General features: G+C 43.6%; 3 protein-coding genes and 2 pseudogenes across 5 annotated transcripts in view; 2 read left to right on the top strand and 3 right to left on the bottom strand.

Moving 5' to 3' along the window:
• LOC125508087 overlaps positions 1-789 on the bottom strand; it is a 2,463-nt gene extending 1,674 nt beyond the window's left edge. Inside the window, exon 1 of the mRNA XM_048672671.1 lies at positions 1-789. This exon is cut by the window's left edge and continues 1,674 nt beyond it. Coding sequence (XP_048528628.1) covers positions 1-684 — 684 coding nt within the window. The 5' untranslated portion in view covers positions 685-789.
• A 3,025-nt stretch (positions 790-3,814) lies between these two features.
• LOC125555745 lies at positions 3,815-5,226 on the bottom strand (annotated as a pseudogene).
• Positions 5,227-5,417: 191 nt separating this feature from the next.
• Positions 5,418-5,833, top strand: LOC125555744 (annotated as a pseudogene).
• Positions 5,834-7,956: 2,123 nt separating this feature from the next.
• Positions 7,957-13,767, top strand: LOC125508086 (protein NEN1-like). Its single transcript, XM_048672670.1, has 6 exons — positions 7,957-8,576; positions 10,457-10,614; positions 10,817-10,863; positions 11,807-11,870; positions 12,551-13,185; positions 13,268-13,767. The coding sequence occupies exons 1-6, from the start codon at positions 8,249-8,251 to the stop codon at positions 13,500-13,502; spliced, it is 1,467 nt and encodes a 488-aa protein (XP_048528627.1). The 5' UTR covers positions 7,957-8,248; the 3' UTR covers positions 13,503-13,767.
• Positions 13,768-16,323: 2,556 nt separating this feature from the next.
• Positions 16,324-21,445, bottom strand: LOC125508085 (protein FAR1-RELATED SEQUENCE 5-like). 3 transcript variants are annotated; one of them, XM_048672668.1, is made up of 5 exons: positions 21,262-21,445; positions 20,666-20,742; positions 20,185-20,307; positions 17,312-19,521; positions 16,324-16,920 (listed from the first exon to the last, which is right to left on the bottom strand). In XM_048672668.1, the coding sequence occupies exons 4-5, from the start codon at positions 19,403-19,405 to the stop codon at positions 16,873-16,875; spliced, it is 2,142 nt and encodes a 713-aa protein (XP_048528625.1). In that variant the 5' UTR covers positions 19,406-19,521; positions 20,185-20,307; positions 20,666-20,742; positions 21,262-21,445; the 3' UTR covers positions 16,324-16,872. The 3 variants fall into 3 exon arrangements, with proteins under 3 accessions (XP_048528625.1, XP_048528624.1, XP_048528626.1); XM_048672667.1 differs by having other exon boundaries at positions 17,312-19,421; positions 21,262-21,444; XM_048672669.1 differs by lacking the exon at positions 20,185-20,307 and having other exon boundaries at positions 17,312-19,421.
• Between the last annotated feature and the right edge of the window lie 1,912 nt (positions 21,446-23,357).

The following is a 23,357-nucleotide window of genomic DNA, read 5'->3' as shown; positions in this document are numbered from 1 at the left end:
GGCGCAAAGGAGGCTCGAGGGCTTGTTAAGGAAGGCGGCTAGGGCCGCTGAAGGGGGGAAAACGAAAGGCGTTTTCTGGTCTCCCCTTCGCCTGGGGGTGCTTGTGGGGGGGGTGTGCCACGACGAAACAAGGGAATGAAAGGTCGCTTTGCGTTGGATGCTCTTTACCCTCCCCACTATGAGGGCTCTGTTGTCTTGGGGAGCGTTGAAGCTTGCTTCTTTTCCATACTTTTCTTGGTCATCAATACGACGACCTATTCTTAATAGAACCGATCTTATTTTCACTACAAGAGGAATTTCGTGCTTCTGCCGGATCCTCCCTATCTCCTGATCGAGCTTGTGTAGGTAGATATTGCCTGGTAGGGCCGATAGTAGTACACTGTTTGGGATGGAGTCAGGGCCCTTCTCACCCCCTACGAGTCGTCCGGCGGAAAACTTTTTCTGAGTGGGGTAAAAGAACTTGGAATCGTCGATCTCTTCCTTCAAGATTGAGATGAATCGATGTCGGTCGATGGTGTGAAAACACTTCCTGATGTCGAATTCCAAAAACCAGCGAGAGGTTCCCCACTCTTCTTTGATCCGTCTGAGGGCCGAGTGGCAGCCTCGACCCGAGCGGAAGTGCGATGTGTCTGGAAACTCGGGATCGTAAATGGATTCGGGTACCATTCTGATCGCCTCTTTCATGATCTTTTCTATGGGTAGAACTACTGTGAGCGGTCTAAACTTCGACCCTTCTTTCTTTCTTCATTTAAAAAAGGGGGAGCAAAGCCTGTTTTTTGCTCCCTCAATTGATAGATTAGGGCCCCTCCTGCCTGCCCGAACGAAAGGCTCTTTAAGGAAGTAGTCCCATCACTCTCGGGCCCGGCACCAACCAAGAGGAGGCGGGGCTCTCCCCAATCATTTCGAAGAGCCGAGATCTCTTAAAGGAAAAATTAGCTAGCTCAGCAGGTTTGGACCCGGGTGAATCAGTTCAGTGAAGGAAGGGAGCCTAAACTTAAGGCTTTTCCAAGCCTTGCCGATAGGCGCCTCATGGCTCGCTCAGTTCGCTCGCGGAGTTCTTAGATCAGTAGATCTGGATAGAGTCTCGCTCATAAAGGAAGAGTAGCGCGCTAGCGCGGCTCGCTTCGCTTTTCGACGCGGAGCTCGCTGCTGTCTTTTTAGCTTCAAAACTACAGGGCGTGCGTTAGCACTACGGCTTTTCAGCCTCCCTTTGCTGGTTCCGAACTATCACTGATCCCAGAGATCAACCTTCAAACCTTTTTCTTTGAATCTCAGGAAGGCTTTCTCGGGGAGAAAGCTGGTTGGGGAACTGCTAAACGACCTAAAAGAAAAAGAGGAGACTGACTCTGACCTTTCAAAGCCCTATCTCATCTGGTTGATAGTAGAAGGTACGTACGATGATACCATGGACATAAACGAGGTCGAGCATATCTTTAATGATTTCAAACTAAAGCGTACCTAAAGCCTGCCCTGGATATGAAAAAGGGATTTGAGCCAGAAGAAGATGAGGATCTATCACCAGATGAGGAAATGGAAACAACTAAGTATTAGTTAGGTTTAGGTTCAGGAAATGGAAATGGTAACAGCGGCCCAAAAATGGTAAGGTTTTCTTTTCAAAGAAAAAGGAACGCAAAAGTTTTGCGAAATCCTTATCTTTCGGCTTTTTAAAGAAGATAGGCCATTACAAAAACAAGGTATAACAGTCGACTTTCCTATCAGGATTTTACAACCTGAATACCAAGGGACCACTATTAGAAGAGAGCATAATAAGTAAATGCCGACGCCATCTTTGACTTTTTGGATGGTCGGCGGCGCCATAAACTCGATAACCAGCACCGCGGAGTCAAGAAATTCAACTAAATAGAATCCTAAAACAATCTTATTCGAGCACACACGGGACCCACAAGCAATGAAATTCACACAAGCGCAATCATCCGAGCAGAGAATGGAGAAGGGAAATATACTTGAAATTGTATATTTCCCTTGTCCGAATGAGAAAGCCTTTGGCAAACTCCTTGCAAATCTGTTTTTGCCGGGCACAATAGACATATCTGCTCAGTCACAACATAAGGAACCCCCAATGTTCCTCAAAGCCTACCCGGCCTGACAGCTTTAGTTGAATGATCTGATCCCGAAGCAAGCTTTCTACTTAAATTGCTATGACTGGCCAACTAATGATAGGACTACCTATCTTGATGCTTTGAATCTGTATTCAGAGCTTTTTTCCAACTACCGGGACTACTAATTTCAAGTACAAAGCTCTCCTATGAATATGCTACTGCTCTTACTTTCTACCTGAATCCGAGCATTGAAGCAAGCTCTTTATCGCGCCATAACCGAGTCTCTCCTTGCAGCTCTGACCAATCCACCCGTCATTGCAAATAACTGCTCCTTACTCTTTGATTGTATGTCCATTTTTTCTTGATGTCTGGCTCACCGGATTTGGTACATGAAAAAGCCATTCCTTTTCGCTTTTCATCAACCACTCAGTATACTTTTTTACTGGAAGATTCAAGCGAAAGCAATTAGTTTTGAAGGAAGAGGAAGACCTAGCGGGCTTACATCCTCATTTCACTCTTTTTGCTCCTGCGAGACACGACTCAACTACCTTTTACAATTGACAGGGTAGCCCGGAGGTCAGATGAAGGGTCTTCCCCATAAAGATAGATTAGTACTTGGAAGGTTCAGATGAAGGAAGGGCTGAAACAAGGCAAAAACTATTCAATGGGGTAAATAAATATGAGCAATCCGTGAGAATAGCAAACCCCTATCTCTTAAAAAGAAGAAGATAGATAGGTCCACGAGTTGAGACAGAGAAGTTCTAACTAATCATGTAGGATTTTACCCACGAGAGTCAGAGGCTGCATCATCAAAGGGGTATAGAAATAATTCAGAAGCACTATGGCCTGAAGCGAAGGGCAGGAACGAACGGAATCAATGTGTTCCAATTTATCCGGAGTAAGGACAGCAGCTGAGAAGGGACAAAAAAATAGCGTAGACAAAAGGTAGGACCAGATCATGCGAAGAGCTCTTCGCCCTATTGATTAGGAATCTCGATCAGAAACCACCAGGCCATGTCTCCCGATAAAAGATGATCCCCACAATGGATGTCAGGCCTTGGCTTTATAAAATCTGATTGGATCCGCACTAGAGGATAAGAATACAGATAGGCTGACTAAGAAGATCTTCAAATTGTCTTACCTGAAAAGATGAGTTATTCAAAGGAATACCTAAAGACTAGAATAGAATAGAATAAACACATGGCACAGCTAGGTGCTAGAATAGTAGTTGATAGAAGTTCTAGTCACTTAAAAAAATAACAACTGCTTAACTTAATTAGATCGTAGAAGATAAGCAATCAGGTTCGGGCAATTAGTCCTATTTGAAGACAAGAAGTTCGGGTAGTAAGGGCTAGGTATATAGGGGCTATATTTTTGAGAAACATATGGTCTTGCTCATTTCTCATCAAGGAATGGAGATTGGGTTGGTGTTTGGAAGGGGGATTCAGTAAACTGACCTTGGCCAGCAAGCAGAAAAAGGACTGACGTCTTGGGGCGCGCTAGCGCGCGTACTCTTCTTCTGCGAGACTCCATCCAAATCCACCACTTACTTGTTGGTTGGTGTTCCATTCTGTTATCTTAGACTATGCTGCCTTCTTCAATTCCATTCTTCGTCTCCCTAGTCGAAGTCTTCTTGCTGGCCCAACCCAACATGCATTTTAGAGTGCCGTGCCAGGGCGATAGGCGCTCCGCCAGTCACGCATGATCGCCAGAGCCTTTCTTGGCTATGTAAATATAGGGCCAGAATAAGTGCAAGATCCTCAACAAAATGGATTAAGGTGGGCTTCGGATTTTTCATAATTTTTTTCTATCTTTTCATCAAGTTCTTGTTTGATCTGCCGCTATTATCACAATATCCCTCCTTTTAGGGTTAATGCTATCAATGGTGAATCGATCATTCGCTATCCTTTTTTTTAGAAGAGCTTTTTTGAATGGAAGAAAAGTAATGAAACCCGCGATGGCTACTGAATAACCTCCTTTGATTTTTTTTATAATAAACCCTTTTACCTTTTTCTTCGTTCGCCAAATCTTCTTCAGTTCTATCCAAGCTCGGTTTTGTCTGAATCTTTGTGGAAGAAGAAGCGGTTCGCCAGCCGCTACATCCAGGGATCCCACAAAATCATTAAACCTGGCGGCTGCTCGCTCTTTGATCAGTGATTCACCGGCCACTAGATCGATGAAGAATCTCTCAAAAATCCGCTTTTTGATCAGTGATTCACCAGCCACTACATTCTTGGATCCCACCTTATTCTCAAACCTGGTGGCTCGCTTGATTGGCAGTCCTGTAAGCTCATCTTGCATACAAATTTTGGGGTACCAGGGCCTGCATCCACCAAGAACATTTCTTCCCTTAAGCGTAAGCGTAAAACTGAAGATTGTGAGGCGTTTCCACTACATAATAAGAAACTAGAATTAGATCTTGGAAATGATCGACTCCAATAGATGCTCATCATAAGCTTTTTTTTCCTCCTATTCCTATTGATCAGAAGTATCCAGCAGCGCCACGCCAGAGTGACTTCCGAAGCGCTACGGACGGGACGAAATCCGGCAGCCAGTTGCTGGCTCTGAATAACCAGCCCAGCAAGAAGCTAAATTCTTCCATAACATAACATAACGGGGCGGGGTTGTGTGCAAGCCGAGTGACGTAGGTGCACAAGAGTACTTCGCGCCACAACCATCTCTTTTTTATAGGTTCTACGGACCGATGCCTCCTGCTTCATCTGGTAAAAAAGAGTCATAGATATGCCTGTAATTAGAAGGAAGAACCGCCATAAAAATCTTCCTCATGTATCGTCTGTAGCGGAACTATGAACGGGAGCTAGCAATCTGGACCGTATTGAAAAGGTTCCTAAGACACAGCATGGAAGAGTCAAAATATTCAGAAGCGATGCCCAAGAATGAAGAAGGGGTAGAATTACTGAATTAATACGAGTTGTGGCTAATACCCGAGGCATAAAAGATGCATTTTCTACGGGATCCCGAAACCACCAGCCACCCCGACCTAATTCATGATGAGCCCACCAACTTCCTGGCGAGATGCCTACGGTTAAAAACAACCGACATGTCAAGATCCAAATTTGAATTGGTTCCTGGTCCTGGTCAGAGACCATCATGTTCGCGCCGGCGGTCCAACAAAGAGGTGAAGTAGTGGTGTCTTTCTTTCCATTACGAACGACACGCTTTCGCCTGCTCCCTCCCCGTGTCCATTAGCGCTCCTGTCCAGAGCGAAGAGAAGGCGAAAAAGCGCCGCCGAAGCAGCATGAGCAGGCTTCTATTGCTACGCAACAATAGAGCAGGCGCGCCGCCCACAAAATGTTTGAATGATCGGGTAAAGAGCGAGCTTCTTATATGGGATCCGACGCATCCAGCAGAGCGAAGCAGCGTTCCATTCTTTTCGGCGGCATCCTTCCGCATTGGCGGCGAGTGGAGTGCCACAATCCCATTCATCATTTTTGATCTACATAACCCAAAGCCCATAGCACTGGCGACATCTCCGGCATAAATGCAAGGAGGATGTATAGCTGATATAGGATCTTGTGGAACTGGATTTGATTGCAAGCGGTTCGGTACGAACGAAGAAATTTCGAACAAAAGGTTCGGAACTCGCTGATAGGAAAGGAGAGAAAAACAAAGCAATGCCAAGAGCTCCGTCAATCTGCTGTTCATCGATAGACGAAGCTCTCTCTTTTTCATCTCGTGCCAGATGTAACAAAAGATTAGTCCTTTTTCCTTCTCGCGAACCACGGGAGCGCCCAGCGCCCAGAAGAGCAAAGCTCATTCTCCAACGAAGTTCAGAATCAACAAGGGTTGTCCGAACGAAGGGAGTGTACAACTGGGGCGCAGCCCGACTTTTTTGTTGGAGAGATAGAATGGAGTTCTTCAGGAAGTTCGAGACAAAGGAAAAAAATCAAAGTTTCTCTATAGCCTCTTCATTTTGAGACATTATGGCTTTGGGGTCGACCCCGGTAACAAAAAAGGAATCCATAAAAACTTGGGATCCAACACCATGATAAAATACTACCCTCATGATTAGACCATGTCCCTGAGATTTGATAAAAAAAAGGTGCATTAGCGGTTAATACGTTGTAATTAGATAAGTTATTTGGAATATGACGGAACAGAGACCAAGGAAAGGAAGAAGAATGCACCAAAATGCAAGTGCTGCACAAACGCTGGTGGTTGTTTCTTGTTGTAAGTGAATGCAATGAAAAGACCCGGAAATAACGAATAATGAGAAAATTCATTTATAGACATTTCATGCTCATTTCCAAATTTATGCTTAGTTATTCCCATCATCCGGTAACCACGGGATGATCCCAATCTCCTTTTAGTAATAGATCTTTTTGATATGTCTCAGTCTCAGCGGCAAGGAAGAGAAAATGCATCGAGTCGTTTATCAAGAAAGTGGACGAGCATGGCGGTCCCTATATCTCTGAGGGGTGTACCACTTTTTTTTTTCAAGTCAGCTTAAGAGGTTCAAAAGAGAAAGTCACTCTCCTTATTCTTGGCTAGTGGAATGGAAGCAAGACTCTTTCCTATCCACTTTGCCGAGGGGAGAGAACTAAAAGATAACTCAAGCTAGACAGAAAGGTGCAAAAGTCCACAGTTTCTTAAGGATCCTGTAAGCAAGTAGGTTAAGATTGTCATTTAGCTTCAATTTCTTCAGTCTCACAAGCGGGTCCGCATGCAACAAAAGAAATTGTATTTTCCTACTACTCCGACCTTGCCCTGAAAGGATAAGGAAATTGGATAAGAGCGAGAGCTAGACTGACTGTTGGTCCAATGCTAGTGGAGGATTCAGACTGAGGACCCCCTGTGGCGGCTACTCATAAGAAGATGAAGGATTGAAAGAGGACTGATCACCCCTCTGATTTGTGATCTTTTAATAGAAAGAAAAAGCCTTCTCTCAGACTTAAAGGTAAATGAAAGCGGGATTTTTTTCTCTCCTCTAAGCTAGCAGCAAGTCAAGTAATCTGAGAATGCTGCCCCCAATCCGTAGCTGAGGACGAACTCAACTCATAAGCTTTTTTTGAACCAAGCACCTGTTGTAGAAATGAAAAACCACCCACTAGCAGAGGCTGGAACAACCCATAGAAGTGTAGGGGCTGCTTCAACCAGGCGTACCCGTATCCATTGATTTACCTCCTCTAGAGAGTATTGAACTTTGTGACAAATAGGTTATAGTTACACTCCTTAACTCCCTATTCGCGAGATATAAAAGCTAGCTAGTAAGAAGACTTTCCCTTCTTTTCTGGGAGGGTGAGAACTTGAAAGACTGGCAGAGAAAAGGAAGAAAAGCGGCTAATGCTATCTAAACGATTATTTCAAAGTTTATCAAGTTCGATCGTTCACGAGACAGGGGACTCTTTTAAATAAGACAGTGTATGGCTGCGAATAAGTCTATTCGGCAAGTCATAGAGAAGGACTGGATATAAGCTAATCCCCGGTTCTTCATTGGATCCTTTTAGTTTCATATTACTTTTTGAAAGCAATCTTATAATAATATGTATTAGGGACAGCATTTAGGATAGCAAAAGCTTTTTTGGAGCAAGAGGGATTACCTTCCAGATTCTTTTGTGATACCCTCTGTGTCGCCTTCTCCTGGATGGTCAGCCCAGTGTCCTGAATCCTTGAGCTCTTCCTCATGGCTTTGACTGGTGACTTACATTTCATCTTATTTGCTGCTCTCTTGGTCCTTGGATATGATGTCTTCTGCCATTCTCCTTGGTGGCTATTCTTCACCATCTCAGTCCCTTCTGAGGTCAGCTGAATCTGATCAGTGGCTGTCTCTGCCTAATCCACCAAGTGTGTACAAAACAAATTTAAGTTTACTTTTCCCGTCCAACAAGTAACCAGCACTCTTTCCCCGAAAGAAAAACAAAAAAAGGGTAGACTTTGGTATTGCTTGAGGAAACCCAAATCCAATCCGAACTCCTATCCCGTCCCCCACCTCCACGGCACCGCCACCGCGGCATTTCTTCCTCCAAACACCTCTCCTCCTCAACCCCATCGCCGCCGCTCCCGTCACGCCACCTTCCTTCCACCCCCACCTCCCACGCAAGCCCTCGCCCGAGCTGCTGCCGCCGCCTCCTATTTATCCAGCGCTTGCCCACCCGAGGCCGCCTCCATCAACCACCTGCCCCTGCCCTTCCTTCCCTTGAAAGTTGGAATCTTGCGAAGGGTCCCAAATGGCGACGGCGTCTGTTGCTGCAGCTGGGGTGGAGGAGGGGTCAACGCCGGGGCCGCAGGCGGGGGGCGCCGAGATCGCCTTCTTCGACCTGGAGACGTCGGTGCCGCAGCGGGCCGGGCAGGGCTACGCGCTGCTCGAGTTCGGGGCCATCCTGGTGTGCCCGCGCCGCCTCGTCGAGGTCGCCTGCTACGCCACGCTCGTGCGCCCCGCCGACCTTGGCGTCGTCTCCGCCGCCTCCGTGCGCTGCAACGGCATCACGCGCGACGCCGTCGCTGCCGCGCCGTGCTTCCGCGACGTCGCTGACAAGGTCTACGACCTCCTGCACGGTGAGCGCCCCGCGCCATCTAGTTTTTTGTTTGTTTGTTTCAGCACCGGGAGCTGGTTCTCGGCTCCTACTGCACGCCAAGGACTTAGTAACAATTAATAATTATGAAGCCTAACGGGGAAGGAGCCCGGTTGGAATTTAATTAAGGTCAACAACAATAACAACAACACCAGCAGTAGCTAGGCTCCCTACTAAAAGAAACGGGCACTACCTGAATTTATTCACCCAATCTCTGAATGAATGGTAGGTCTTCCTGTTTACTACGCGCAGTTCTCCCCGTAGGACTTATGGAAAGGTGACACCATCAGCGTGCTTTCATGGCAATAGGCCTCGACAGTAGTGTGTGTATGTGAATTTGTGGAGTGTTGCAGGAGCCGGTTAGCAATGATACGTCTTATGCAGTTCTTCTATTTATGGCTAGTGAATGAGGTTGCAGTTTTTGCTGCCTATGGCTTGTTATCAAAGACCTCTGTAACCTTTCTCAGATGCAAGGATGTCGGTAGAAATGTGTGCATATTCTCAGGAAATAGAACATAGGTGCAAACATTGTGTTTTTTATTTAGTATAATTGCTGTAGTATAATTGCTGTAGAAGGACTTGCATATGGTGTTCATTGACTTGGAGAAGGCCTATGATAAGATACCGCGGAATGTCATGTGGTGGGCCTTGGAGAAACACAAAGTCCCAGCAAAGTACATTACCCTCATCAAGGACATGTACGATAATGTTGTGACAAGTGTTCGAACAAGTGATGTCGACACCGATGACTTCCCGATTAAGATAGGACTGCATCAGGGGTCAGCTTTGAGCCCTTATCTTTTTGCATTGGTGATGGATGAGGTCACAAGGGATATACAAGGAGATATCCCATGGTGTATGCTCTTTGCGGATGATGTGGTGCTAGTTGACGATAGTCGGACGGGGGTAAATAGGAAGTTAGAGTTATGGAGACAAACCTTGGAATCGAAAGGGTTTAGGCTTAGTAGAACTAAAACCGAGTACATGATGTGCGGTTTCAGTACTACTAGGTGTGAGGAGGAGGAGGTTAGCCTTGACGGCCAGGTGGTACCTCGGAAGGACACCTTTTGGTATTTGGGGTCAATGTTGCAGGAGGATGGGGGTATTGATGAAGATGTGAACCATCGAATCAAAGCCGGATGGATGAAGTGGCGCCAAGCTTCTGGCATTCTTTGTGACAAGAGAGTGCCACAAAAGCTAAAAGGCAAATTCTACAGGACGGTGGTTCGACCCGCAATGTTGTATGGCGCGGAGTGTTGGCCAACTAAAAGGCGACATGTTCAACAGTTAGGTGTGGCGGAGATGCGTATGTTGAGATGGATGTGTGGCCACACGAGGAAGGATCGAGTCCGGAATGATGATATACGAGATAGAGTTGGGGTAGCACCAATTGAGGAGAAGCTTGTCCAACATCGTCTGAGATGGTTTGGGCATATTCAGCACAGGCCTCCAGAAGCTCCAGTGCATAGCGGACGGCTAAAGCGTGCGGAGAATGTCAAGAGAGGGCGGGGTAGACCGAATTTGACATGGGAGGAGTCCGTTAAGAGAGACCTGAAGGATTGGAGTATCACCAAAGAGCTAGCTATGGACAGGGGTGCATGGAAGCTTGCTATCCATGTGCCAGAGCCATGAGTTGGTTGCGAGATCTTATGGGTTTCACCTCTAGCCTACCCCAACTTGTTTGGGACTAAAGGCTTTGTTGTTGTTGTTGTTGTATAATTGCTGTAGGATCATACATAAATGGAATCCACACAAGGGGAAGTTAGAAGCATCATCTTTGCTTAGGTCTGAACCTGAATGTCTGCTTTTTAAGCTGTTTCCTGTGAAAGTTCTCATGTTAACAATCTTGCCAATTTCGTACAGGGAGGGTTTGGGCCGGGCACAACATCGTGAGGTTTGATGTGCCAAGAATAAGGGAAGCGTTCACCGAGATTGGCCGGACACCTCCGGAGCCGAAAGGGATGATCGACACACTACCTCTGCTTACCCAGAGGTTTGGGAGGAGAGCAGGAGACATGAAGGTACACAAGCTTGTGTTGATGTAGAGTCACTTATAGTTTGTAGAAGGAGGTTTTGATTTAGATGAGGATTAATCATATGGACAATTGAGTTCTCACTTGAGCTGAAAAACATATGGCCTTTCCTTACTGAAAGTTTTCAGGACAGTTCCTTATTGCAACAAAGAATATTCATATGTTCTTATCTTGTCTATTGTATCCACAGATGGCAAGCTTGGCAAATTACTTCGGTCTAGGGAGGCAAAAGCACAGGTAGATGTTACATTAATCCAGAAGTTATAATTTCGTCTGAATTCTGAATGCTTTGTTGCAACTAATTGTCACCTTTGCCCACTTGTGTAGCGCGCGCGCACACACACACTTAGTATCACTTCACTTCACTTCCTGGAACATGCCTTGCTAGGTTGCTATCCATTGTTCGTTGACCTTGTTATGTTGCTCAGATTAGCATATCGTGTATGCTGCTACTTGGGATGTCGGGATAGTGTGATACAAGAAATTTTGTTGCACGATGCCTCGTTTGATTTCCTAACTATCTAATATGTCTTGCAGCAACGATGTAACTTAGGATACCCAGATCATATCCACCCCTGATTTTTGTCCCTTCCCATATTAGATGCTTGTCTGAAAATTAGTTTCTCCTAATAAACTATTACATGATCCATGATGATTCTCATTTACAGATGTATCATGCTAAGAAGAAGAGATGTCACAATTATATGTGATCCAGCCCATTATGTCTTGGCAGCATCATGTCACTTAGTATACCCAGATCCAATCCAACCTGGATTTTGCCCCATCCCATCTTAGATGTCTCATCTGAAAATCATTATCTCCTAAAAGGCAAAGACTATTACATGATTCTTCTTTATAGGTATAACATGCGGAGTTCAAGAGATGTCACAATTATATGTCGCCCAGTCCATCAATTGTTACTCTTAGTACAAATTGATTGTTGCAAACAGCTATCTTGGTTCATGTGAATTACATCTGTTGCTCAGTGTGCTCATGATTGTGCCCAACGTTTGCTCAGTTTCTTATCAAGTTTGATTTGCATTCCCTTCTGCAAGGAAATATCATTAACTACCAAGTAATAGTTACAAGTTGATATTATTATTTCCTGTGATTTTTTTATTTCTTACATGAAACTGTAGTGAATGATCTTGTACTAAATTGCTTTGAAATCTATCTACAGGAGCCTGGATGATGTCAGGATGAACCTTGAAGTTCTCAAATATTGTGCTACAGTGTTGTTCCTGGTATGATTGCTTAACTGCCTATTATTCAGATGACCTTCATGAAACATTTATCAATTTTTTTGTAGTAGCTGGATGGTGGTTACCTTCTGCTACTTTTGTTTCCCTGGAATTACTATGGTGTTTTTTCCTGCCATTTTTTCATGCATTGGTCATCTGGAGTAGCTTCAACGGACTTTTGAGATTTAACTATTGCAATATAGACCTTGTATCAATGGCAGGAGCATCATCAACGTATAACACATCTTTCATTTTCTTAATATGTTCCCTGTTTTGATAATTGCAGTTGTTATTTTTCTGCAAAACGAAGAAAACCATCATTGTACTTCAAGATCTTGAATTACGGATAGAAATAGTACTCCCTCGTTTTTCGTGATTAAACTTTGACCGTCATTTTCATCAATAATATATTAATCAATGTTACAAAAACTGTATCATTTGAAACTACGCTTTTGTACGAATTCGATGGTATAATTTTTTTTGACATAGCACATGTTTTGTTGGTCAAATGATGGTCAAAGTTGAACCTCGAAATACGTGTGCGCCATGTTGTGATAGGGACAGAGGGAGTACCAACTAGGAGAATAATGAACCGATGAAGCATCCTATTTATGACATGTTTCTAGACTCCATTAATCTATTTGATGTTTCAAGATAATCAATTGACTAAATCCTGCTAACAGGAGGCAAGTTTTCCGGAAGTGCTTATTGTTGAGAACCTTGTGGGTGCAATTACAAGAAGCAAAACTGATGGAGCTACTTCTCCTGAGGTGAAGAATATTGAAGCAAACACATCACCCGATTCTTCGAAACGACAACGTACTGTTTCTCAAGTCAATGGTTTGACTACAGATCAAGATAATCAAGAATCAGTTGATCCTGCAATGAACGGGGAATCCAGTGACCTGATATCCCACATGGAGGAGATGAAATTAGATGCTTCTGTGCAGATGGATGCGAGTTTCAGTGGTCATTCTGGGTTCCTCGAGCCAGACGATGTATCAACTGAGTGCATCAAGATTTTTACTACCCCTTCTTACCAATTTAATCGGAGAACATTGATCAAGCACAAAGATAGTCCACTACACCTTTGCTGCGCTGGCTTGAAAGTCCAGTTTGGAGTTGGCACAAAGTTCCTAGACACTGCAGGTCGTCCAAAGTTGAACATGGTGGTTGATATCCCTGAGAATCTAAGCAAAGTTCTAGAATTCTGTGATAATCAGGCCCAGAGATTTTTACAAGAGTCTGGTACCACTTCCGAGTGGAGACCCCTGATAAAGAAGTACGGTTATGTGAATCGTCCAACCGTTCGCCTCAAGTGAGCCCTGCCCCCTTTCCATCTCTGGTCTTTGATTTGCCGCCTCACATATCTGATTTGTAATGTTGAATTGCGTTTGCAGCATCCCTACCACTCCCAGCAGCGGTGCTTCGCCCTACTTGACAGACATATATCAGAAAGAGCCCAGCGGCAACATTCAGAAGCTTGCTTTTAGCAAGGTAGATGCCGCGGAACTGGACATCCTGTTTGTTCGGGGGAACAGGCTGGATGCATTCTTCTCGCTGGAAATATATGACTACCAGCAAAATGCTGGCATCCGGTTGGTCGCGAAGAGGCTGGTTGTACACTCCAAATAGTACCAGTCATAGTCCATATGATTTGTATACTAGTGCTAGAAGCTAACTCTTGCACTAATTTAATTAATGGCTTTATGTCCTTCAGCCAGCTTTATATTACTAATTATCATGTGAGTGTGAATAAGATCTGACCAGTAGCAGTCTAGCAGATGCTGATGTTGAAGTAGGGATCCAGATGTTGTAAAGGATTCTAACAGGATATTTGTTCATTTGTTAATGGAAAGATCATGTATAGGTTTATATATATTAAACATAAGTTTAAAGATTTTCTTCTCCAAAACATTGCACGTGTATTAGTTGATAGTGTGATGGTCTCGATCAGCGATATCATGTAGTGTGAGTCGATGGTTGTGAAAAGGTAAATAATGTTGTATTTGACCATTCCGAATGTTTCAGTTCTTGAATATCATGGTGATAAACAGCTAGCAGCTACAGAATATATGGAACCTATTAGTTGTGTGTATCTACAGAACTGTTTTTATTTTTTTGAGGAAATCTACAGAACTGTTTGTGCTACTAAGAACCAACCAAAACTGCCATTGGTTGGATATAGTTAGGGTGGTGGTACCTCCAGCCCACAATTGATTAATCATTGGATTGACACTTTGGTGTCCCGTTAAAAAGATGACAATCCCGAGTATAACACTTAAACTAAGAACCATGATGATCCGAGCTTCAAACTTGTTGAGTTTGTTTTTTTTCCATGGTACGCACCAAAGCATCGGTAGGGTTATGGTTCCATTTCCGTTTGCGATTTGTACACCATGACACATCCTAATTTTTCTATAGGACGGACCTACATAGTGCTGAGTGGGTGCCCAGGCCCCCACTCAATTTTTGGAATTTCAGTAAAAATTGCTTATATTCTACAAGATTAATTTTGTAATTCTTCAAATTTGTACAATAAGTGCCCCCATTCTAATTATTTGCCCCCACTCCACCAAAATTCTAGGTCCGCCCCTATGTCATCATCTTTGTTCCTCCTGGATTCCCATGGTTCATATGCTGCCATGTTTCCTGGTCCTTTTCTTTTTAGTGCTTCGACTCAGAGCGATAGCTTGATGATGGCAACCTCTCGAATGAGAAGATGTCTGCCGTGTAAAGAGATAACAACTTGGATGCAAGTGGACAAAAAAGTCTGATTTCGACCAAGGTAAAGACTAAGACATGTTCACTGGCTTCTTTGTTTACCTCTAATATCTCACATATATTGCTCAAATATATGTAATTAAGAAGGAGCAATAAGCTTGCACAAAAGCTCTGCATCCAAGAAATACATACAGCACACTTGTATCGATTTTCAGTCTACTTGATGAAGAAGTAGAGCTTTGCATGTATTTCATCCATGAAGAACGAAGGGGCTATACATATATGGTGGACATGCTGGACCTCTGAGTGTGTTGCGTGTGCAATTTATTGTGTGATGCTCATGCGCATTTTTCATGACTTTATCATTAAGTTTCCCGGTGCAAAAATGTAAATGCTGTTTGTGCCGCACGTTCTTCGTATGTACTGTAGATGATGCAAAAATGGGCAAGCAGCAGCCAGCTCAAATCTGCTCCGTTAGTTGAACTGGACGAATCGAACACCGCTGGCAAGTATGCATGGTGTACCAGATTACAAGATGACAGGAATTTCAGCAGGTCCATTGATTTCCTGCCTATTGACTAGTAGTGAGCATACACGTGTTGAAAGTACACCAGAGGTGTGGTTTGTTCACTGGCATAGCTTTACTAAACATGTCGTGGAAAATCGACGTGTGTTTATAGAATTATAGTGCACAAAGGTGCCCAAGAGTGGAACTTTCCCACAACTAAACATCGATCCACATTTAAAATGTATGAACAGGTAAAATAGCTTTGTACCATATTGTGCTACCAAACAGAGGTTTCTATTTCCTCGCACCTATCCTAGTCCAAGAACGTTGGGTGCAACTAGTTATTCACGATCCATGACAACGCGATCTAGTGGAGTTATAGAGAAAACTAGCTTAAAATGCTCTTTGATGACTACATTAATCCTTATTAGCCCCTTGGCCTCCTTGCAAGGAATCACAAGGCCTTCAAATCTGAAACCCCGTAGGGGGACCGTGTGAACTACACATATTTGTATGGGAGACAACATGGTCAAGAGGAGCAGTGTGACCCCCGGTGAGAACCAGCGCAGCAAAATGGCGACGCGGTGCCATTGGAGAAGAGTGAAGAGCTCATCTTCATCCTTTCCCGATGGACGCCAACACCCATCACCACTAGGTTCCGCCACCCTGAGATCACCATATTAGATCCTCCTATGATGGAATGTCTAGCTGAGTTAACAGGTGTAACTCTCTTTTTGTAGCTTCTCCCACTGCATAAAATACATGGGTGCTCTACCTACATCTTTGTTTCCCTCCAATATTCCAGCTACTAAATATGAATTTGCACCTGACACATCCCACAAAATGAAATGATAATATGAGGCTAGTTGCATCCATGGAGCAGTGGTAATAGGACTCCACATATATAGCACTGTTTTCATCTTCCTGTTAACTTCATGCATGTGATGTAGCCATGCAAAAACTATGTGGTGGCCATTCAGGAGTTGTGAGTGACATGCTTTTGCCATGCCCGTCAGTATTTGCTCAACAATCAAGCATGATGTTGCCATGATGCATGTACATTATGTAATGTAATCCTCGTTGCACTGCTGTCATGCTATGCAGGACCAGAATCCGCAAAGAGAACAAACCCCATGATTATATAATATCAAGAATCAGCTATAATATTTGTTATTAACTGAATTTAGACTAGGCGTAAGTTCTTTTTTGAAATAAAAGGGAATCTCCTAAAATAAAAGATTTTTACTTCTTGACTCTCATAAATTGCAAGTACTGCTTCTGCAAGTACGCATGCACAAGCAACTGACCTCTCATACAGTTTCCATGTTACAAATATATAGCATTGTTTTCAGTTTTCACCTCCCCCCGTCGATTTACATTAACCGCCACAAAGTCATTACAAGCCAAAGTGCAAAAAAGAACTATGTAATGGACACCAGTAGCATTGTATTGCCACGGGCCGCACTGGTTTAATTCTTACTGCTTACCTAGTTTGAACAGTGCCACCAGCCATAATCTTCACACGAGTCTCCTAGGCAATAGGTGCGCCGACCTTAAAGAAGAATGTTGACAATCTGAGAGGCTCTTCTGAATCAAATTCAAACCATATTGCTGCAGCATCAATTCTGTGCTAATAATCATTTATTCATTTTCATTTACCATCCCCAGGAGCACTCTTCATCTTGAGAGGGTCAGATGCTATTCTCCACCAAACTAATTAACAGTGTATCATTGCAGATAACTGCAATCCCCAGCAGTAAATAGAAAATACATTCAGGGAGACCAAGAGGAGACAAGAAACTGGCCAAGCAGATTAGTCACCTGAAAAGGCAAACAAAATGCAGTGTTGTTGCATAGCTTCCCTCTGATAAGAAAACTTTGGATAAATGTAAATCGGAAATAGCATTTTTTTTTTCATCTCATATTTTCAGTCAGAAAAGAAAAAACTGAGAGCAGCAAGTTTCAACGAGCAATACTATGTTCATCTCAAAAAGTTTAAATATGGTCCAACTCCTGTTTTGAATCATTTCAATTAGGAATTACATAGCATTTAGTAATTGACATAAAGCCATAAAAGTACTCCAGGACTCACTCTGATCAACCAAGCAAAAACAATAACCACTAGTACCAACTACCAACTTTGCTCGCATAATTAACTGCTTTAAGAATATGATTCTCATGAAAATTTTATAATATTTAACATTAGGCATACCTTCTGTCTGGAATCAGGCAAAGACTGATCAGTCATGCTATCATCAACCATGACATCCTCATTGATGTTTATAGCATCCCTTTGTGATACCCTCGTTGGATTTCTTTCATAAACAATAATCTCTTCATATGCCTTCTGTAAGATATCTTTTGCTGCTTTGTACACTGTCTCTGATCCAGATCCTTTCTCAGCATATCTGATGGCATCAGCACATAGAACATCGTAACGGCTTGTAATGGACTGACAAGCATCATCTTGATGGTTATCGCAGTTGTATTCTAATAAACCACAGTCTCTGGCCTTCCTTGTCCAACGCTTCAAATAGTAATCAGGTGGAAGTAAATGTGGATCAACTATTATGAATACTCCTAGAATATGACGGCATAAAATACCCGAGAACTCAAAGTATTTGCAACTACATTTTGCCATCTTATTGGAGGCATTGTAGGTCACACAGAATGTATCTGATGAATTTTCATCTTTCATGACGTTGTATTCACTTATGCAGCCATCTTTAGTTTTCTGAATAATATATGCCAAAGACTCTGTAAATTCTTCCTGAAATCTACTAAAGACTGCTTTGGTGTAGGTACGTGCTGCCTGCTTTTCCATTGGTGATGCAGTCTTTGTCGTCACCAAATTTAAAGAAGTGTCCATATCTGCTTTTGCTTCTTCCTCATAATGGTTTTCTATGCTCAAATCAAATTGGGTTAGAAAAACTTCCAGTGTCACCTTCGTACTAAAATACTTCTTGTAGAAATCATTCATGGTTTCTAACTTCTGCGCTTTAGATATTTCTGCACAGAATGTATCCATCAGGTACAAAGGAACCCATTTTTGGCGGATATTGTACATTGCTTGAAGCCATGTATTATTTCTTAAATCATAAGTATCAATGATTGACATCCACGCTGTTTCGAATGTGTTGATTGTTTCAGACTCAATAACACAGCTTTCTAACTCATCTATTAAAGTAGGATGCTCTGAGTATGTATGAGCTAACTTCTGTTTGGTTCTACTCAAAATGTGCCACTTGCAGAAGCGGTGACAGGTATGCGGAAAAACCCTTCCAATTGCAGCTTTCATGGCCCGATTTTGGTCGGTAACTAGTGAACATGGTGCCTTCCCACTCATTGCTGCCAGCCATGTTTCAAATAGCCAAACAAATGAGCATTCAGTATCTTCCATAAGCAATGCACATCCAAATATAACACGCTGAAGATGATGATTGACTCCTGAAAAGGTAACAAAGGGCATCATATACTTGTTCTTTTTGTATGTTGTGTCAAATGTAACAGCATCCCCAAAATGCTGATAAGCAAGTTTAGCTCTAGCATCGGCCCAGAAAACATTCATTAGACAGCTATTCTTGTCGACCTGTATGGCATGGAAGAAAGCAGGGTCGTTGCCTTGCATCTTCTTCAAATAATCAAGAAGACCTTGAGCGTCTCCGCCTTCCCCAAGAATATTCTGCCTCAGAAAGGGCACTCCATCTGAGCCCATCATAGTGATCTTATTGGAGGCATCAAGCAGACCTCTGTCACGAAGATACCCAACTCTACTACAGGTGCCAAGGTTATGATTGTGAGCTGTGTCAAGCTTGGAAACAACCCAATGGTTTGATTCTCTGACCACCTCCATCATAGCATTGCAACCTTCCCGCATAGACATCCTCTCACGCTTCTTTGTAGCCTCATCTGATGATGGATTCTTCTTTCTGTACATGCCTTCCCTTGAGCAAACAAACCTCCTCATGACGACAACCTCCTCTGCACCTTTCGAACGGCGAGACCTACCAACACGGAAGGGAAATCCAAGGTGCCTGGCATACTCATTGTAGAAAGTCTTTGCTGCTTCATCAGATTCAAATGTCATACCTAGCAATGGCTCTTTAGGGTCCTCTGGAGGTACAAAATCTTTCATGGCATTCTGCTCCGTAATACCACCAACCGAAGCAGCTATTCCTGCTTCTATGACTGGATCTCCGAGAATCAGATTGTCGTTCTGCACAGACTGAGCATTGGTGTCCAAGGACATGAGGCAATCAACATAATCCGCAATCAGCTCATCCCCTTCACTCCTTGCAGCTTCCATCAGTGCATATCAAGTTCTGCACACATCAATCACAGAATGATATGTATCATCACTTGCACATGGGGGCAGAGCTAGGATTTTAAGCCAAGGTATGCCGATTAACAAAAAATAATCCACTGCAGTTTGAAATATAGTAGTTCAAATAACAGAAACTGAAGTACAGATTGTTCTTTATAACGATAGTATCTTGAATAGTTTAGTTCAATTACAAAAATTAAGAACAAAATTACATTTAACTCTATGATGATGTCAGACATTTTCCACACCAAAATTTTGCACATTAGCCACAAATCAATTCATTACTAGACGGAACAGAGGGCTCTGCTGCGCCCAGCTATAGCCACGTCCTCCACATGCGATTTTAGGGAGGCTGGCGTGTGCGTATTTCTGTATTCTATCTTTTTTTTGTTGGGGGATGGTCAATGCGAGTCGGACACCGGTATGGAATGGAGGACTATTCATATATCAACAAGCATCCTCCCACAAACCCACTGTTCAGCCCGAAGACCCACCCAGCAGCCACAGCGAGGCTCTAAGCTTACAAAATCTCAGTGGCATCGGTTCACTATAAAGGGAAGAAAAGGTGTCTAAAAATTAACTCTCTTGCCCACATAATGTACTAACACAATGCTCTAACAAATATATTCAAGTACATTCACAATAGTGAGGCAAATGAAGTTGATCTTGTATGCACAAAATGGTGTCTGCTGGGAGGAGGCAAACTTGCATTAACAAATCTGAAATTCAAGCAGACTATCACTGATTTGCTCAAATCTTACCATAACAAATCTAAACACCATACAGGTTATAGCTGATTTGCTCAAATCTGAACCTATTCAGACAACATGTTTGCTCTGTGTAGCAGTCAGACTGCCAATCACACCTATTGTCATGCCCACGGCCTGCAGTCAAGAAAGCTCTTAAATTCATAGTAGTTGCTCGAAGCAAATTCGGCATCCTTATCTCTTAGGTAGTTCACTGCCAAAACAAAGTAATATACAGGAAAGCAAAAGGCTAAGAGGGACATGCAAAAGCTTGTAACAGCAGAAGAAACCATACTGAAATATTGTAGTGCACAACCATCTTATAAGAAACAATCGAGCCTAGAAACCAGACCACCATCATAAATTGTTTATGTGAATAAAAGGCATAAGTTTTATGTGGATAAAGATTAACTCTTTTGTTGGAACAACCACCAGTTGAACGATTCATAGGGGAACCGAAAAAATAATAACAGAAGCTGGGAAACAAAATGTATACCTGAGCAGAACTGGATGTGTATCATTCTTCACTAATGCCCCATACCACATTAAGCTTCTCACAATTACCAAGACTACCTGCACCGGTGGACAGAAACAAACAGTAAAAGCTAGCACCACACTAAAAATCAGTCATAGCAAAGTATTCTGAAGCACAACAACTGCCAGCTCATATGCATCTGCTAAATAGCTTACTAACATGAATTCTTCACTGTATGCGCCACTTACATCTATACCATGTATCATTCATTATTCAGTCTACGCATCACTTCATTGCATAGAGGCAAAGGAATGCCTGTGCAGGTGATAATGTGTAAGGTAAAGCATGTCACATGAGTACTGAAGGTAAGAGGTATTTTTGGTTGCCATAACTGAAAATGTGAGAGCAAGTGTATTACGGAAAAGCCTACACAAATTAACCAGGCGAACTCCAAAACTGGAAGCAAATTAAAATCGTGAAATTAGGCATCCACTATTTATCAAATGTACAGCTGTAGGAAATCAAGAAAGGAAAATCAGGAATTATTATCTCTATTGGCCATGACAAGAGAAGATTTGCAGTATGGGGAATTACATCAGTCAAAGGGATGAACAAACCTAGGAAAAGAGGCCGTCAAGGTCACGGGGGCTGGCAGCAGAAAGGGCTGAGGCGCCTTCGTCGTCCTTGCAGCAGGGGGGGGGGGGGGGGGGGGGGGGGGGGGGGGGGGGGGGGTGGCGTGCAGGCAGGCGGTGCCGGGGCGACCAGAGCTCCAGCGGCGGCGGGGAGTGGCGCACCTACGGGACAGGCAGCAGGAAAAATAACCCTTTCTTAGGGGTTTTAGAACAAAAAACAGTGCTCAAATAACTACGCTATATAAATTTGGACACAAATTTGGACAGTCCTAAATTACAACCACTTGACTGCAAATATACAACACCCAAGCGGCTGCCTCCTATGCAATCGCCGACCCCGCTGTCGTCACGCTGCAGAACTTCCCCCTCTCATTGTCGTCGTCGTGGCCGCCTCCAAGCCCCTTGCCCACCGCGTCGTTTTTGCGCCCCCACGCGCTGCCGCCATAGTCGGAGGGGATGGGCCAAACCACACAGTCACTCGAAAGGCCCGGCCGAAGCCACCGGCGCGGCGACGTGAAGCGGACACCGCGGGATCCATCGTTGGCTGCCTCGTCACAGCCGAAAAGACGAACGGTGTGACCATGACCGCTCCAGCTGTGGCGGTGGTGCACTCAAGATTTTATTTCTCAAGGTACCCCCTCTCAAGAATATGACACACAATGGGAGGAACCCAATCTTGACATGGATGAGGAGGGTTTTGTTGATGCAACTCCGAAGGAAGTTGCCAAACTACCAAGAAGATAGAAACAAATTACTATTTGTGACATGGAAGAAATTGACGTTGATGCGGCCGTTGGAAGCAAGTAACCAATGGTAGTATGGGAGAAGGCACAGGAGGATTCATGGCACCATGGGAGGTGGCATAGAAGGATTCATGGATGGCATGGGTGGATTGATGGGTGCCATGGGAGGTGGCATGGATGGTGTTGTGGGTGCCATGGGAGGAGGCATGGGTGGTGCTATGAGTGGTGGGATGGGAGGAGGCATGGATGACAATGAAGACAATGAAACCAATGGTGGCAATGAGACCAATGTTCCAAGCCATGGAGGCAATGGGAACACAAGTGTCAATAGAGGAGATGAAACTCGAGAGACTATGTTCTATGTACTTTTATCTTTATTATGCAAAAAAATGTGTTGGTGATGCACTATGCTTATGGTTTGCATTTGAATTTGATATGTGGATTCGAGGTTCAATTTGATATGTTGTTCATTATGTGTGTGGTGATCTTGCAAAGTTTAAATTCTACCAATAGTTAATGTTTTGTTTCAATACACATGCAATTGTGAAGAAGAAATATGTGACTGGGTGCCCTATTTTAGGGCAGCTATTGGAGCAGTGGTGTCCTATTTTAGAACAATTGTTCGAGATGGACATTTTTTTGGTGCCCCAAATAACATTTTTTAGTGTTCTAAATTTTTCTCAAACTATATGTTCTTGGAGATGCTCTCGGGAGGCGGAAGAACGAAGGAGAGAACAAGAGTGCGGGTTAGAGCATCTCAAACTAAACCACATAAAAACTCCCCTCAAAATAATTATATGGGATTTTCATGTAATTTAGATAAGAACTACAAGGAGGTGCTTTATCACATCCTTTATACATCATCCCCTATAACCTATATTTTCTTTTTGTCTCCCCTCCTCTCTCTCTCTCTCTGTGTGTGTGAAGCGATGGTGAACAAATCTCGCTGTGGTACGGTGGCAACAGTGTGCGAGCAACGGTGCTGAATGGCGAGGGTAGAAGGCGACATCAATTAATGGTTGGTAGTGGTCAACAGCATCAAGCGGGCAAGCGGCCATGCGGTGGCGGCTTGGTGGTTGTGATAGTTATACGGAAATGCCATTTTCCCCTACACAGAGTGGAAGTTGGCCTGGATTATACGGGACCCCCTAAAAATCACATTTATTGAACTCGTTGGAGCTTTTTTTGGCCCAACTCCCTCTACCGTTCTTTATAGGTGAAAGGGATTTGTTGAAGATACTCTTGGAAGAGAAGGGTATATTTCCCGTGATAATTTGGAAGAAATGAGAGCTTAATGCACGTAAGAGCATCTCCAGCGGACTCTCTTCCCTAGTTTCT

Source organism: Triticum urartu, chromosome 5, assembly GCF_003073215.2.
Source record: "Triticum urartu cultivar G1812 chromosome 5, Tu2.1, whole genome shotgun sequence".
Taxonomy (NCBI): domain Eukaryota; kingdom Viridiplantae; phylum Streptophyta; class Magnoliopsida; order Poales; family Poaceae; genus Triticum; species Triticum urartu.
Note: the sequence above shows the minus strand (reverse complement) of the source record. Positions and strands in the feature narration are given on the sequence as shown.

Bases quoted from the DNA above. Each gene is read 5' to 3' on its own strand.
- LOC125508086 (XM_048672670.1), top strand. From the start codon at position 8,249: ATGGCGACGGCGTCTGTTGCTGCAGCTGGGGTGGAGGAGGGGTCAACG. The intron at 8,577-10,456 runs GTGAGCGCCCCG...AATTTCGTACAG, and splicing joins GGTCTACGACCTCCTGCACG to GGAGGGTTTGGGCCGGGCAC. The intron at 10,864-11,806 runs GTAGATGTTACA...ATCTATCTACAG, and splicing joins CTAGGGAGGCAAAAGCACAG to GAGCCTGGATGATGTCAGGA.
- LOC125508085 (XM_048672668.1), bottom strand. From the start codon at position 19,405: ATGGAAGCTGCAAGGAGTGAAGGGGATGAGCTGATTGCGGATTATGTT. The intron at 16,921-17,311 runs GTATGCCTAATG...TTGCCTTTTCAG, and splicing joins TGCCTGATTCCAGACAGAAG to GTGACTAATCTGCTTGGCCA.